This window comes from Juglans microcarpa x Juglans regia, chromosome 2S (genome assembly GCF_004785595.1).
Source record: "Juglans microcarpa x Juglans regia isolate MS1-56 chromosome 2S, Jm3101_v1.0, whole genome shotgun sequence".
Classification (NCBI taxonomy): Eukaryota; Viridiplantae; Streptophyta; class Magnoliopsida; order Fagales; family Juglandaceae; genus Juglans; species Juglans microcarpa x Juglans regia.
In genome coordinates this window covers 14,764,902-14,780,683 of record NC_054597.1, presented here as the reverse complement: position 1 = coordinate 14,780,683, position 15,782 = coordinate 14,764,902, and the positions used below count along the sequence as shown (strand labels likewise).

General features: G+C 37.4%; 1 protein-coding gene across 8 annotated transcripts; it reads left to right on the top strand.

Moving 5' to 3' along the window:
- The first annotated feature begins 1,478 nt into the window (after window positions 1-1,478).
- Window positions 1,479-15,287, top strand: LOC121253111 (dihydroorotase, mitochondrial). Of its 8 annotated transcripts, XM_041153025.1 has the most exons (11): window positions 1,479-1,723; window positions 1,935-2,206; window positions 2,245-2,368; window positions 2,497-2,577; window positions 2,669-2,814; window positions 2,945-3,126; window positions 3,735-3,871; window positions 4,620-4,785; window positions 4,897-5,013; window positions 5,520-5,680; window positions 14,956-15,287. In XM_041153025.1, the coding sequence occupies exons 3-11, from the start codon at window positions 2,255-2,257 to the stop codon at window positions 15,148-15,150; spliced, it is 1,299 nt and encodes a 432-aa protein (XP_041008959.1). In that variant the 5' UTR covers window positions 1,479-1,723; window positions 1,935-2,206; window positions 2,245-2,254; the 3' UTR covers window positions 15,151-15,287. The 8 variants fall into 8 exon arrangements, with proteins under 8 accessions (XP_041008959.1, XP_041008958.1, XP_041008965.1 ...); XM_041153024.1 differs by having other exon boundaries at window positions 1,938-2,368; XM_041153031.1 differs by having other exon boundaries at window positions 1,935-2,368; window positions 14,960-15,124.
- Window positions 15,288-15,782: the final 495 nt, after the last annotated feature.

Below are 15,782 nucleotides of genomic sequence, written 5' to 3'. Positions count from 1 at the left end.
GCATCCTCCAACAAGGCCTCAAAATAAAAATATTCTGAGTGTGAGTCAACCTATACAACTTTTTCAAATTTTAAAATATAAATAATATTAAAAAATTATATTCAAACAATTTTTAATTTTATAATATTTTATTAACCTTTTCCTTTCCTTTTCTCATTCTTTAGCTATAAACGGATCACACAAAAGTAAATCAACAAAATGACATGGCTTGATGATGTACGTTAAATTATAAAGTTATTTTTATCATAAAGTAGATTTAATAGATCACATGAAGACATATCACTTTATGGGATTACTTTTGTGTAATCTCTTTATGTTTATAGCACTTCTCTCCGAGAAAACATTTTAAGTCAAATTATTTTATTGCCATTTATGAACTCTAAAATATTCCAAGTATCTAAATGAGCCCATCTCCTTACTATCATGGAACTCGCTTAAGGGTGCTGCTGCTAATGGATTTGCCCCATCAAAGTTACCACTAGTGCAAATTGCACTTTTTTTTCTTTGAAACATTTTGTAAACATCCTTAACTATTAAGAAAAAAAAAATACAACTTCACTAATATTCACTTTCTTAACTATTAAAAAAAAATTAAAATACTCGAGCGGTAACTTTGATAGGGCAAATTCATGTGGGCTAAGTATCATTTTCTTTCGCTTGATGCCTAAAGGTTCCACATATCACCAAGGTGAGGCGGTCACCAGATCAGTAACCATCCTCTCCAACGTCACCCTTCTTTCAAATCTGAACGATTACGTCCGTTTCAACAAGAAAATAAACAAAAATGTATATCAAGGAGTTGGGGCTCTTGTTTTTTTATAAAAAGGAAAATGTTAACTTGTTCCATGGTTTTATTCTCTCATTTTGACCGTTCATGTACTTTATTTTATTTTTTTTAAAAAAATTATTTAATAATTAAGAAGTGATTGTTAGGGCCTGTTTGAGGTTGCGTTAGAAATCTTAAAAGTACTTAAATAGCCTTAAACGTGTTTTTCCTCAAACGTGTTTTTCTGGATAATCTAGAATGTAATTAAAATTTTAAAAAAACTGTCGATTGGTGAAAATACACATATAACTTTTAGATAATTATAACTTTCAAACTTTTAAGGATATGATCATAATTACAACTTTCAAATGGGTTGACATCAAACCTCCCATTCATTTTCCTTTCAAAAACAATATGTTCGCGTAATCAAACGCTCCATTTGTTTGCCTTTCAAAAAAAATCTCTAAACTATTTCAAAAGTATAATTTATAAATAAATGAAATAAAAAATATCAAAACATTCAAATTAAGAAAAAAAAAAAATTAAGTATAGGATTTTTCTAAGTGGTTATTGTCCTGGTTTATTTTGGCTCGAACCAGTAACTAGAGCCCGGATAACCGGATTCTGGACCGGACTGTGATAAAACTCGCCCGATGAGCCGGCCTTATTATATGCTGTAAGTCAATGACGTGTAAATTGCCATTTTTACCCTTATTTCAAACCCAGCCTGTCTCCTCCGTATACTCCCCCGCGGAAGGAATAACAGCGCACTCCTTCACTCCTCTTTCTCCTCACGCAAACTGAACTCCTCCATTCCATCTCCTTCAGCCGTTCGACGGAAAGATTTCTCAGGCAAAGCTCACTCGCCGACCACGGTCTCAACCGAAAGGCTCCTCCTTCTCAATCTCGTTCCGGCAAGCCACCGAATACCCAGGCGGGTGAGACATTTCGTATTTGGTCTGTGAATTTTTTTGTAAATTTTTTGGTCTGTGAATTTCCGCGTATTTATTTCCCTTCCATAAGTCTGTAGAGAGAAAAAGGGTTATTACTTGGTCATTGTTATGTTAATTTTGCTTGAATTTGGATTGGTTTATTTTATGTGTTTGATTTTTCAATCATATAACAAATGTGATTGACATGGTAGTTTTGGTGGCGGTGGTTGGGGTAGTAGTAGTTTTGGTGGAGGGTCTGGACATGGTAGTGGTTTTGGTGTAGGTGTTGGCGGAATTGGAGGAGGAGGTGGTGGTGGCGGCAGCATATGCATATCCAAGTTGTTCAACTGCACAGATTTCTTTGTCATTGGGCTTAAATAATCAAGTCCAATGAGTGTGTCTTCAACAGGATGCCTTGTGAGTTCTGAGTTTGCGTCCTGGAGTGTGCAGTTCCACCCCCAACGAAATGCTATTCGGCTGAAGAAGTAGAAAGGAGAAGAAATACGACCAGAACAGAAATGCTACAGAAAGAAGAGGAAATACGACCAGAACAGAAATGCTACAGAAAGAAGAAGAAATGCGACCAGAACAGAAATACTATTCGGTTGAAGAAGAAGAAAGAAGAAGAACAACCAGACCAGACAAATTTCGCTACTTGCGAACTTCTGTTGTTTTTTTTAATATATATTAAAAGGACTCCACGTCACCTCCACTTTGGGGTGTGCGGAGTATGCTATATATAAAGAGGCTTTTCTGTAGCATTTTTGTTTTCTGATATAAAGTTTTCAATTTTAGCAGAAAAAATCCCCGTTTTCTAGAGAGGCTTTCGGCTGTGTGGTGGCTTATAGAATGATTAAGAGTTTGGTCCTTCCTTCGAAAGTATGTACAAAGGCATTGCAATTACCGTATAAAGAGTTGAAACTTAATGTTTTTGATTGCCTTCATTTTCTTTTCGTTTGTTATTATATAGGCATTGAAGTTCCCGGTGGGAAAGATTGAAGGGCCTAGGCAATTAAGGTGCAAAGGACCTAAGATGGAGCTTACTCTAACACAACCTGATGATTGGCATCTTCACCTCCGTGATGGGGACATGCTTGAAGCTGTTGTCTGTCACAGGTAGTTTGAATTTCACTGTGAATTTTTCTTGGTCGTTGCACATCATTATCCATTTTTGCTAGAAAAGTCTCCTGAGTATGAATACTATTTGTGTTGTTCCCTTCTTGTCTTGTAACTATTGCACCTATAGTGCAAGTCATTTTGGAAGGGCGATAGTGATGCCGAATCTGAAGCCCCCCATTACAACCACAGCCGCTGCTGTGACATATCGAGAATCGATCTTGAAAGCTCTGCCTGCCAATATTAACTTCACTCCTCTTATGACACTTTATTTGACAGATACGACAAGCCCAGAAGAGATCAAGTTTGCAAGTGAGTGTTGTTAAAATATGCAACTGGGAGTTTTCAATCGAATTACATTTGGAAAAAAATTGTCATTATGATTTTACTCACACTTTGATCTGTTTCAAAATACATCCAGGACTAAAATTGTTGCTTCACTTTAAATTCATGAGTTCTCTTTGCTTGGAAACATATGATTCCGATATGATGTTGCCTCTGCTGTTAAATGTTGGTTGATAGATTTAGGAGAGAGTTAATATTAAATATGTAAGAGAAAACCTTAAATGTAAGAGTATTGGGTTGACTTATTAGTTAGTTATTTTGGTCAACATTTCATTTGTGGATGAGATTGGGCTTAATTCTTGATATCTATTAATCGTAGCATGTCTTCAAATCATATATCTATTTGCGGAGATCTTATTATTCTAAGACACTAAATCTTGGAACATCAGAATTTCATGAAGGTTTTGTTGGGAAAAAGATGTAGCTTAAACTTGCTGCTTCTTAACAACTTTTCCTCCTTAAGTGCAGGCTGCTTCCTCTTCTTTTCTTATCTTTTTTTTTTCTTTTATTAACTGAAGTAAATTGCCCCTTCAATCATCATCCCTAGTTCATGATAATGCTGGCTGGATTGACAGGAAGAAGTGGGGTTGTATTTGCTGTGAAGTTGTATCCTGCTGGTGCTACAACTAATTCTCAAGATGGGGTTACGGATCTTTTTGGGAAATGTCTACCCGTCCTTGAGGAGATGGCTGAACAAAATATGCCTTTGTTGGTAAACTCACCATGCTAACTCTCTTCTTCTCTGTACTTTTCTAAGTGGTGTCCATGTTGTTACTTTTGCGGGTCTTTCTATTGGTGATTCGTTTGATGTTATTATCTTTTTCATGGTATTCTTAGCAAGTTTTAAAAAGTGACTATCCTTATACTTGGGCTCTTGCTTATCCTTATGATCAATAAAATCTTGTTTACCGATAAAAAAAAGTTAAAAAAAGTGACATGCTTAAAGTTAATGCTGAACAGAAGCTAATTCTTTCTGCATGCTAGCTAGGCTGAATTCGGCTTTGACCTTGCTTCATAGTTCATGGTTTGTTTACAAGTTAATGCAGTTTGATCAAAATTATCCTTGTCTAGATGTCATGCACATCTTTAGCAGACAAAGAAAAATTGTTATCCGACAATAGTGTAGAAGTCTGAAGTCACACCAGTTATGTGGTTTATTGAATTTTGTGGGAGGTTGATAATTCCTTGACACATTGAAAAAGCACTCATGTATGTATAATTGTCCAAGATTGAAAGACATCATCACACTTCACTGGCCTAAAATCACATTCTATGTAAAGTTTGAGCTTCTTCCAATCATGAATGGGTAAGCTGCTCAGAGCATTACATCAACTAGGCCAAATCCAAATCGATTTTAACTAAAACACTGCAACATATTTATGTTGTGATGCTTTCCTACCTTTAGATGATGTTGGTTTACATGTTAACTTCTTTATATGGTTGTGCTTCTTCTCTCGCAGGTTCATGGGGAAGTTACAAACCCTGATGTTGACGTGTTTGATCGAGAGAAAGTCTTCATTGAAACTGTTCTACAACCTTTAGTTCAGAGACTTCCACAGCTGAGGGTAGTGATGGAACATATCACAACAATGGATGCTGTTAGGTTTGTTGAGTCCTGCAAAGAAGGTATCCTTAATCACTTTCATTATTGACTTTTTGGCATTTGTCTTTTCTTTTGTTACTTTCATTTTTATTCCTTTTCCAGATTTATTCTTTCTGACTTGATTTAACTTTCAGGATCTGTAGCCGCCACTGTTACTCCACAGCATCTTCTTCTCAATCGAAATTCTCTCTTTCAAGGAGGATTGCAGCCTCATAATTACTGCCTTCCAGTACTCAAAAGAGAGATCCACAGTACGTTACATAAAAAATCTCCATTTTTCCTAGAGCAGCAATTGGTTCTCACTCTTACCACATGTGCCATTGAACTTCTTTTTTTTTTTTTTTTTTCATAAGTCCATATGTGCTACCGAATTTCTTGGATTGTAATTTGTTTCTCAAACGCATGACTTTCCTTTTCTTTTATGAGCCAAACACGAATTATTTATGGCGTTATAAAGTATGCCCATTATCTTTGTAAAATGGCAGTCAGATTGGTCCTTATGTTGTAAATATGTTTCAATGTTGAAATAGCATCTAACACGTGAAGTAGTTTTTGGGAAAGCAATTTTAGTTGTCTTTGTTTGACAGCAGCTGCTAAGGTTAGAATCCCCTGGTAATTAATTTTTGAGCTATTATTTTTTGGTTTCTATGATTTACTTACAAACTATTCACATAGTAGAAATTTATAATGATAGTTTCAGAAAGAGACTCTCCTTCTGACTATGTTACATGAACTCATTCATTTGTTTCTCATATAGGACAGGCTATTGTTGCAGCTGTGACCAGTGGAAGTAAAAGATTTTTCCTTGGAACTGATAGTGCTCCACATGAGAGACGAAGAAAAGAATGTTCTTGTGGATGTGCTGGTATATACAACGCCCCTGTTGCCCTATCACTATATGCCAAAGTCTTTGATGAGGTAACTTTAGAATTATTTGGTATATCTACTGCAAATTTCTAGTTGTTGCTAGTTCTTCCTATGAATTTTGTAAATTCTTTTCCTCACCCTTGTTAGTCCGATCATGATGTGAGAAAACCTGAACTTGATCTCAAATCTCAGTATATATCTTCCACATGTTTGGGCTCGGCACTACTTTAACCGTTGTCATTGATGCTCTATGGGTTTTTGAACTTCCAACTATCTGAATAGAAGCTTTGTGCGTAGCTCATCTGACTTGATTAACTGGTGAGGGATGGCTTTTAGAAACGGGAGAGTGGGTGGGTTTACTATCTTTGGGGCCTTAAAACCCAACTTTTAACAGGAAAATATGTACTATCATGTTATAAGCTAACTTGCAAAATGTTTAAATCTTGTTACAATAATGGGGAATGTAATTTGTAATTTAGCATGCATGATATAAATTTCAATTTTATGTCAAGGCTATATCATAATTCTTACTATCATGAAGGAAATTGGTACCTCTTCCCCATTTCACCCTTCCATGCACAGTTTCCTTTTTCTATTCTTTGGGGGGGAGGGGCTGTGGATAGTCTGAGCAGGGGGAAGGCTTATGATTTGATCCAATTGATAGCTGTGCATTGCGGTTTCCATCCAGCAGGGCAGCGAAGTATGCCCTTGTAATTAGACACTCTTTCAAGCAGGGGGTAGGCATGTGATTTGATCCTCTTGATAGCTGTGCATTGGGCTCTGCATTAGGGCAGGAAAATATGGCCTTGTAATTAAACACTTTTTCGATATTATAGGCATTTGGGAGGAACCATTGTATTCTGAGCCAGTAACGATGTGTCTTTCCCTAGAGAGTGGGCTATCAAGAACTTCTGAATGGGTCTTACAGAAAATCCGAAAATTTCCACATTGTTGGTGTTTCATGTGAAGGCTTGAAAAGGAACTTTGGGCTTTATTTGTACCCATTTAAGCTAGTAGAAAGTCAAAGGAATTGGCCTCTACTCCTAAATCAGTTTTTAGAGGCCTAAGGAGTTAAAAATGCTGACATGCTCCATTAATTATGAGTAATTGTAACTCTAGTCATGTAACATATGGGTCCAAATTTAGGGCTTAAAACTAGTATTATTTTCTTTATTATTTATTTATTTTACTTTTATTATCATCTTAGGAAATATGCTAACAAATAGATTAAATTAGTGATTCCTTTCCTATCAAAGCCTTCATATAGTTTATCCATTAGGTTCCCATATTAGATTTGATTCCTAGTTTGAGACTAACTCCAACTCAAACTCCTCAAAATCCTCGCAGAATCTGTATCCTCATAGGAATAGGTTCCTAAAGTCTAGGCAAACTTCAAATTATAGCCAATCTTCTGATGACTCACGCCACTCCCCTCCCCATCATCTATAAAATCCCACGAAAACCCTCTGTTTTATATACACAAAAATACAAAGAACTCACTTTCACATAAGCCGTATATACTCTGCCCAACCACCGCTGACCACCTTAGGACGTCGGAGCACTACCCCGGCTGCCCAGAAATTGCTGACCAGCCCAACCCCATGGAACCCACTCCTTTCCGGTAAGTCCCCAACGGGATCTCTCTCTCTTCCCGTGATGTTCACTTCTCGGTCTAACTCTCTCACTCTCTCTCTCTTGCATCGCACCACTGCCCAGAGGACCCAATCATGTCTTCGGTCGCTTCCAACCACCCTAGAGCCGTCGTTGCCTCAGCCTCCTTCTCTCGGTGAGCATCGCACAACCACTCCCTTTGTTTCTAGTCCAGTTCCTTTGTTACGCGATGAGAGCCTCTCCCCCGTAATACTTACATCTTCCTTTATATCCAGTTTTCCCAAAATACCCATGCCCATTAGGATGTTTTCCCAAAATACCATTAAAACCTCTGATAGCTTGTTTTACAGGCTTCCCTAAATCCTCTTGAAGAAACTTTGTTCTTTTAAAGTGGATTGTTTTCCCCAATTGGCCTTGGGCCTTCCTATATTTTAATACAGTTATTAAGTTATATTTTTTAAAGGATATGTTATGGGATTTGAATAATATTAATATGTAGTAATTTTAATTGAATATGTATTATATTATCTCTACGGTATGATTTTAAGTAGTTAGAATGCTAGACAAGTTCACTAATAAATTAGTAACATCTAGTACCTCGTATAGGCAACGCACTACAAGTTGGAAATCAGGAAGCAGCGCTAAGATGTAAACAGTATGATCATATAAATGTATGCGTACTGTGAATATTATTGTTATGTATGAAAATATGATGTGCTTATGATGGTTAACTACGCTACGCTAAGAGGCAAGTCAAGGTTAGATTTCTTTTACGATCTTTGATGAAATATGAGATTATGCTTGAATGAATGAATTTGTTGTTCGATTGATTGAATGTTACTAAAATCATATGAAAGTCATGAGATGCTCATGTAGTAATTCAAGTCAAGTATGCCATGTAATGGAATAGCCATGTCCATGTAATACTTGGATTATGTATGCCATGTTCATGTAGTACTTAGATCATATATGCCATGTTCATGTAGTACTTAGATCATGTATGCCATGGAATGTCATAAAACGTTTTGAGCATGTTATGTCATGTCATGTTATGCTATGCCATGTATAAGAAAATGCCATGTTATGTTATGCCATGCTATGCTATGCTATGCCATGCCATGTACAAGAATATGCCATATTATGTCATGTTATGCTGTGCCATGTACAAGAATATGCCATGTTAGAAATGTTCATGAAGCCTAATAAATTCTCATGCATTAAGAAAGATAAGAAATGTTACGGTGCCATGGACTCAAACGTGTTTCACTCCATGTTATGCAAGTTAAGTGAAACGCAGACCCAAGTGTGTTTCACTCCATGTTATGCCAGTTAAAGTGAAATACAGACTCAAGCGTGTTTCACTCCATGTTATACAAGTTAAGTGAAACACGGACTCAAGCGTGTTTCACTCCATGTTATGCAAGTTAAGCCAAGCGTGTTTCACTCCATGTTATGCAAGTTAAACACGGACTCAAGTGTGTTTCACTCTATGTTATGCAAGTTAAACACGGACTCAAGGATGTTTCACTCCATGTTATTCAAGTTAAGTGAAACACGGATCTAAGCGTGTTTCACTCCATGTTATATAAGTTAAACACGAATTCAAGCATGTTTTACTCCATGTTATGCCAGTTAAGTGAGACACGAACTCAAGCGCGTTTCACTCCATGTAATGCAAGTTAGGTGAAACACGGACTCAAGTGCCTTTCACTCCATGTTAAGACAAGATAAACAAGTTATCACGCATTCACGTTACATGTTTGCCATGATTATGTATGCTTCTGCTCAATATAACGATGAATATATATGCTATGTGAATCTGTGACGATATATGTATGAATGTAAAGTTTTCAGAAAGTTAAGTTCTGTGTATAATTGTGAATCTGTGATGCTGTATGTATGTTGTGAAAAGTCTTTAGAAATTAAGTCTATGTTAGGCCAAATTATATTTTATGGTGTGATGTACTACTTACTGAGTATTCGACTTATTTTTGTTTGTCTTCTTGTTTTCATCCATGTTTTAATTCTCACAGATGATGATTATGATGACGCAGAGCTGGATGGCCAGGAATAGATCTAATACAAAGACTTAGGAAGGAATAAGTGATATTCACACAAGAATTAGATTTCTTTTATCTTATCAAAACAATTAGATTTCTTTTATGTCATTCATAGGATTAGTTTATGTTCTTTTATTTTAGGTTCAGTTTTCGAAACAATCATGTTCAATTCAGTTTTAATATTTTGATGCTTTTCAATAAATGAGGTATTTGAAGAAATGAATCTCTTTACCGGGCATTATGTTATGATTGCTAGTAATATCTCTATCCTACGGGAACGGGGTGTTACAATTGGTATCAAAGCTAGGTTGAGAGATTCTGTAGACTTTTTATTTACTATTATGTTGATGTTTATTATCTTGTTTTGCTTGATTGTATGATTGAATTATTACTTGCTTATTGAATGAACGGTGTTGTTAGATAATGGCATCGGGTTCTAGGCGTAATGTGCACCCTGAAGGTTCCGCGGAATCTCCACCAAATGAACCTGAGGTGATAGCTACGGCTGCTTCCAGACTTCTCCAGTATTTTGCAGATGATCAAGGCTTGGGAGCCAGGAATTCCAGGGTCGGTTGTACCCTAAACCAGTTTACACAGCAACATCCTCCGACTTTTGATTGCAGGGTAGAAGCACTCAATGCAGAAAGCTGGATCAAAAGAATGGAGGAGATTTTTAGGGCTTTGTTCTGTACGGATGAACAGAAAGTGGAGTTTGCCACTTATATGCTGGCAGATGAAGCGGATGAGTGGTGGACCTCTACAAGGGAACTACTACTGCTTGAACTTAACGAGGGGGTACCCATCACTTGGGACCGTTTCAAATGGGCATTTTTGGACCGATATTTTTCCCCAGCACTCCGTGAAGCAAAAGCTAGGCAGTTTCTCGACCTAGTACAGGGAACCATGATGGTGGAACGCTATACTGCGACGTTTGTGGCATTATCGCGGTTTGCAAGTTATCTAGTTCTAGATGAGGAAAAGAAATGTGAAAAGTTCGAACGGGGCTTGCATTCGAGAATTCGAAGTTGCCTGATACCCCTGAGGATTCGTAACTTCACCGACTTGGTCACACAAGCCACTTTGGTAGAAGAAGACATGAGGGCGAATGCGGAACTACTTAATCAAAGGAAGCGCCAACAACCACTACTTGAGCCCAATAGAAACAAGAAGCCTGCTCCCAGCTACCAGCCACAATTACCTCAGAGCATTGCAATGAATCCAGTTTGCCAGAATTGCGGGAAGAGGCATCAAGGAAATTGCTTAGTGGGCCAGAATGCTTGCTTTAGATGCGGGCAAGCATCTGAAGCAACTCGTTGTATCGGCAACTCGTTGGGAGTTTGAACTACTTGACAATTACTCGTCTTGACATTTCTTTTGCTGTGCAGTAGGTCAGTCAATTTATACAGACCCCCCGACACCTTCACTTAGCTGCTGTCAGCCTCATTATCCGATATGTAAAGGGCACCTCTACATGCGGGTTGTTCTTTCCTAAAGAATCTTCCTTACAATTGGTGGGGTATAGTGACACTGATTGGGCCGGATGTGCAGATACTCGTCGCTCTGTTATTGGCTGGTGTATTTTTTATGCAATTGACTCATTTATTGGAAGAGTAAGAAGCAAGACAGAGTTTCCAAGTCCTCCACTGAGTTTGTGTATCGAGCTATGTCTTCCGCCTGCTCTGAGATCACATGGCTTCGTGGGTTATTGGGTGAACTTGGTTTTCCTCAGCTTCATTCCAATCCTCTTCATTTTGATAATACCAGTGCTAGTCAGATCGCTGCTAATCCTGTCTTCCATGAGCGTATGAAACATATCGAAGTCAATTGTCATTTCATGCGTGAATCCTTTGACAGACATGTGATTAGTCTTCCTCACATTTCTACCAAACATCAAATTGTAGACATATTCACTAAAGCTCTTTCTCGGCATCGGCATCAGTTCTTGGTTGACGAATTGATGCTTCTTGATCTACCAATATCAATTTGAGCGGGGATGTTACGGAGATAATTAAGGGATTTGATTTGTAATATCTTAGGGATATTTTCCTTGATATCTAGATTGTATATAGCAGATAATTAGGCTGTAAATAAGTTGGAAATACTTACCTTGTATAGCATTTAGGCGCTGAAAATCTGGCATTAATTATGTAAATCTCTTCTATATAATGAAAGGAAACCCTATGGAAAGGGATTCAGACCAATTTGACAAAGTCAAGGGGAAGTGCTCTTTTATTTGAAGCTCATGATGTCATGGTGGAATGTTAGGGGGTTTAATGACGAGGATAAGTGCCTTCATGTTGGAAACATGCTTGTAGATCAGAAAGCTGATTTAGTTTGTTCTCTTTGGGAAATTGAAAACATGTCTCAATCAAAAAGTATTGTTTGCAATATTTGAAGTGGCCAAAATGTGGATTGGTGTAACTTGGAATTGAAAGGGGCCTTGGGTGGTATCTTGATGATGTGGGATAGTAAGATAGTGGAAAGAATTGATTCTTGTGTGGGAGAGCATAACATGGCATGCTCCTTTTGGAATGTAAAGGATAAGCTTGAGTGGGTGCATGGTTCCCGTTTGTGATAATTGGAGAATGGCATGAACTAGCTGGTCTTATGAGTTGGTGGAACTGGCATTGGTGTGTTGGGGCAGATTTTAATGTAGGTACTTTCCTAGTGAAAACTCGGGTGAAGCTTACTTGTGTCGACCCATGATGGAGTTTTCAGTTACCATATTTGAGTAGAACCTAATTGATATGTCGATGGTGGGAGGGACTTTTAAATGGTTGAATTGTTGAGACATCCCTTCTGGTCTAGACTGAATCACATTTTCAGAATTGGTTGGTTTCTGATCATTTCCCCATTCTTTTGATTGTAGGGATATTTAAGTTGGTAAACAATATTTACATTTTGAAAATATGTGGCTTAAAGTTCGAAGGCTTTGTGAAAAAAGTGAAGCAATGGTGGGGGTCTTCCTATTTTCAATGTACTCAAAGTTATAGTTTGGCGTGTAAAGTTATGGCCTTAAAAGATGGCCTACAAGTATGGAATGAGTAGTTTGGTGATGTTGGGAAAATAAAGAATCTTCTTTTTGAAGAGTTAAAGGGCCTTCAAACAATTGAAGAAAATAGATCTTTGTTTGACAAAGAGAAGTTGAGGAAGGTAACGCTTATTTGTGGCTTTTTTGTGGGTTCCAGGAATGGAGTAGACTGTAGGGCTCAATATCTCATATCTTTTGTTCAGAGAATGATACCTTAGTATTTTGTGAGGCAAACAAAGGCTATCACCATTACTTGCATTGCTTATTCCTTTGCTTTGAAGCCGTCTCTAGTTTGAAGATTAACTTGGCTAAGTTGGATTTGCTTCCAATTGGTAGGGTTGAGAATTTGGCTAGTATGGTGGAAATTCTTGAGTGTAGGATTTCTAGCTTACCCATGACTTATCTTGGTCCTGCCTTGGAGCTCCCTTTGAAGCTAAAACTGTTTGGTTTGATAATATAGAGAAGATGAAGCATTGATTGGTGGATATGAAGAGGCTGTATTTATCTTAGGCAGTAGAAGCACATTGATCAAGAATACATGATCTACTTGCTAGCTATTATATGTTCCTTTTCCCACTATGGCACTACCTGTGGGAGTTTCCAACCAATCGGAGAACCTGCGTTGAGGCGAAGTATGGGGGAGGAGCCTATGCCGCATCTTTTGAAGTGGACCAAGGCATGTTCAATGATTGAAGGTGTTTTGGGGGTAAGTTTCTCTTTAATCAAGCTTTGATGGGGACATGGCTATAGTGTTCTGCATATGTAAGATAGCCCTTGGAGGGTTCTAGTGGCCACCAAGTACGGAAGCTTGGGTAGTGACTGGTGTTCCCATGAGGTGAATGAATCTTACTATTTTGATCTTAGGAAAAACATCATTGGGGATTGGGGAACTTATCCTACTTTCCCCGATTTATTATGGGTGACAGGTGTAGGATCTGCTTTTGGCATGGTGTGTGGTGTGGTGACCAATCTTTGAAAGGTGCCTTCCCAAGTTATTGAGAATCCTTCACCCTAAGCTTAGAGTTATTTAAAACCCTTCACTCTAAGGTTGCTTATGTGGTGGGTTGTTATCAACCCTTACATGTTTTATAAATGTGTTGTGCCCTCATGTTAGGGCCCTTTGTTACAAACCAAGGAAGACTCAAGCCACATTTGTGCTGATACTTCAAAAGGACTAGTCTATGTTAAAATTGGAGCCCCTTGGAATCAATTGTAAAGGGCTTGAAGTTCTCCCTACTAAGCACTATGGGATCCTATTCATCACTTCCTATACATAATTCAGGGATTACAATCTGTCCCCCTTAAATCCCTCCGATGTCCTTGTTTGGCATTCCATCATGGGTGACACAATTTGGGGTATTACAATCTCCGCCCTTCTGGTTCAAATCTCACATGTTGAGATTGTCTTCTACCATTTGTAATAGCAAGAAAAGCCTAGGCCACATTTGGGCCTATACTCCAAAATGATTAGTCAAGATACAATTAGGTGCCCATTGGAATCATTATAAAGGGCTTGAACTTCTCCCTTCCACGTAATGTGAAAATCGAAGCATATTTGGATGAATGAGGCTCCCCAAGTGTAACTACTTCACTTGGACAGTGACTTTAAGGAAGATTACCCGGATAACATCAGGATTCTAACCCCTTGCTTATTTTGGAGTATTTGGAGTGAAAGAAACGAAATGTGAAAAGTTGTTGTTAGACCTCAAGTCTTTCTTGTTTAGTACCCTGTTTCATTGGAAAATGTATCAAACAATGTAGCTTGCTTTGTTTCTTCTTCTCAAGATTTTCTAGCACTTTTCTCTTTTCCCAGTTAAGCGGATTTCTTGTATACTTCTAGTGTACTGGGTAATTGTCTTTTTTCATAGCAATAAATTCTTATCTTATAAAAAGTAATAGTTCTAACCCAGTAAGTAAAGGGGAATGTGATAAGACAAAAATGAACTGCTTCTGGTGCTAATATATGTAGTTGATGTTGTTTTACATGAGCTTGGATTGTATTGGAGAACTCAATTCGGGCTTCCAACATTCATATTGAGCTCCTGTATGACTTAGCTCATCCAGTTTTAGTGAGCACAGCCCAATTGTGACCTGTTTCATTTAAGCTCAAAAGTGCACGCAATACAAATTTATGATGCAACATAAAAATATCCCTGTGTGCGCGTGTGGGCGTGTGCGTATGGATGCTACAACTATCTCTTATTAATTAGGGTTAAGGAGCTATAGGAGACGTGCTTTTTCAAAGCACACATCTGGCCAAACGAAATAGTCTTTTAGAAGAAAAAGAGTTTTGCTTATTATTAGTTTTTTCCCAAACTTTTGTTTTTAATTAAAAAAAATAAAGTGAAGGAAGTATATATTTTTTGAAATTGATGTAGCCTTTCTTATTTTATTCATGCTTATTTCTTCATTGTTTTTCTTTGTTCCAGACTTTGATGTGTTCATCATTTGAAATGCATGAGCTGTATTTTGGATATTAATTTTGGTGAATTAGTATATGATATACTGATTGTTGTGTGATTGATCAAATACATGAGATAAGGTTTTCATGGCTACACACTAAGCAATATTTATCGTTCGTGGAATGACTTGCATGAAACTTACTTGTCAATTGCATCTTTCAGGCAGGTGCACTCGACAAGCTAGAGGCATTTACAAGCTTCAATGGACCAGACTTCTATGGGCTTCCAAGAAACACATCAAAAATAAAAATGATCAGGACTCCATGGAAGGTACCAGAGTCTTTCTCCTTTTCATTTGGAGATATCATTCCGATGTTTGCGGGCGAAACACTTGAATGGCAGCCGTCCTTGATTTGATTCAAATTTTGTCTTGCTATGTTGAATAGATTGGTGTCATGGAATTCTGTACTTATGTCAATTTTCCACATTAAAACTAGAAGCAGACTGATTTTGGTAATCTTTGAAGCTATAGTGTGAGATGCTTTTTCTATATATATATATATATATATATATATATATATATATATATAAAAAAAAAAAAAAAAAAAAAAGCAATATACTTTCTGATCCCGTGTTTAGATGTATGCATTGGGTATAGTTATTAGTTTTTGATGCATGGTAGCCCCTCTCCCACATAAATAAAATTATTATATTTGCTATGGTTGTTTAAGGCTTTGATTAAAGTTCTAATTTAGTCGCTATGTTTCTACAAACTTCAGCATATTAACTCGAACTGTTTGCATCTACTCTCTATGCTGTCTTTTGATGCAACTATCCACTCTCCAAGCCTGATATTGGTCATTCAGATAGTCTAGTCTAGATTTCAAAGATAATTTACATTTAAGTGAGTACTCTAAGCTACTAACTGAGTAGTATCTAGCTACCTGGTTTTTTTATCTTGGGTTATTTTCAGTATGTGTGTGTATTCACAAGGCTACTGATAATTGACTTGGGGAAAGCACAGAAGTTGTCTTTTTTGCCTGTCTTTA

Excerpts from the sequence above, each read along its gene's own strand:
- LOC121253111 (XM_041153024.1), top strand. The coding sequence starts at position 2,255 with ATGCTACAGAAAGAAGAAGAAATGCGACCAGAACAGAAATACTATTCG. Across the intron at positions 3,872-4,619 it reads AACAAAATATGCCTTTGTTG|GTTCATGGGGAAGTTACAAA; the intron begins GTAAACTCACCA and ends CTTCTCTCGCAG. Across the intron at positions 4,786-4,896 it reads TGTTGAGTCCTGCAAAGAAG|GATCTGTAGCCGCCACTGTT; the intron begins GTATCCTTAATC and ends TTTAACTTTCAG.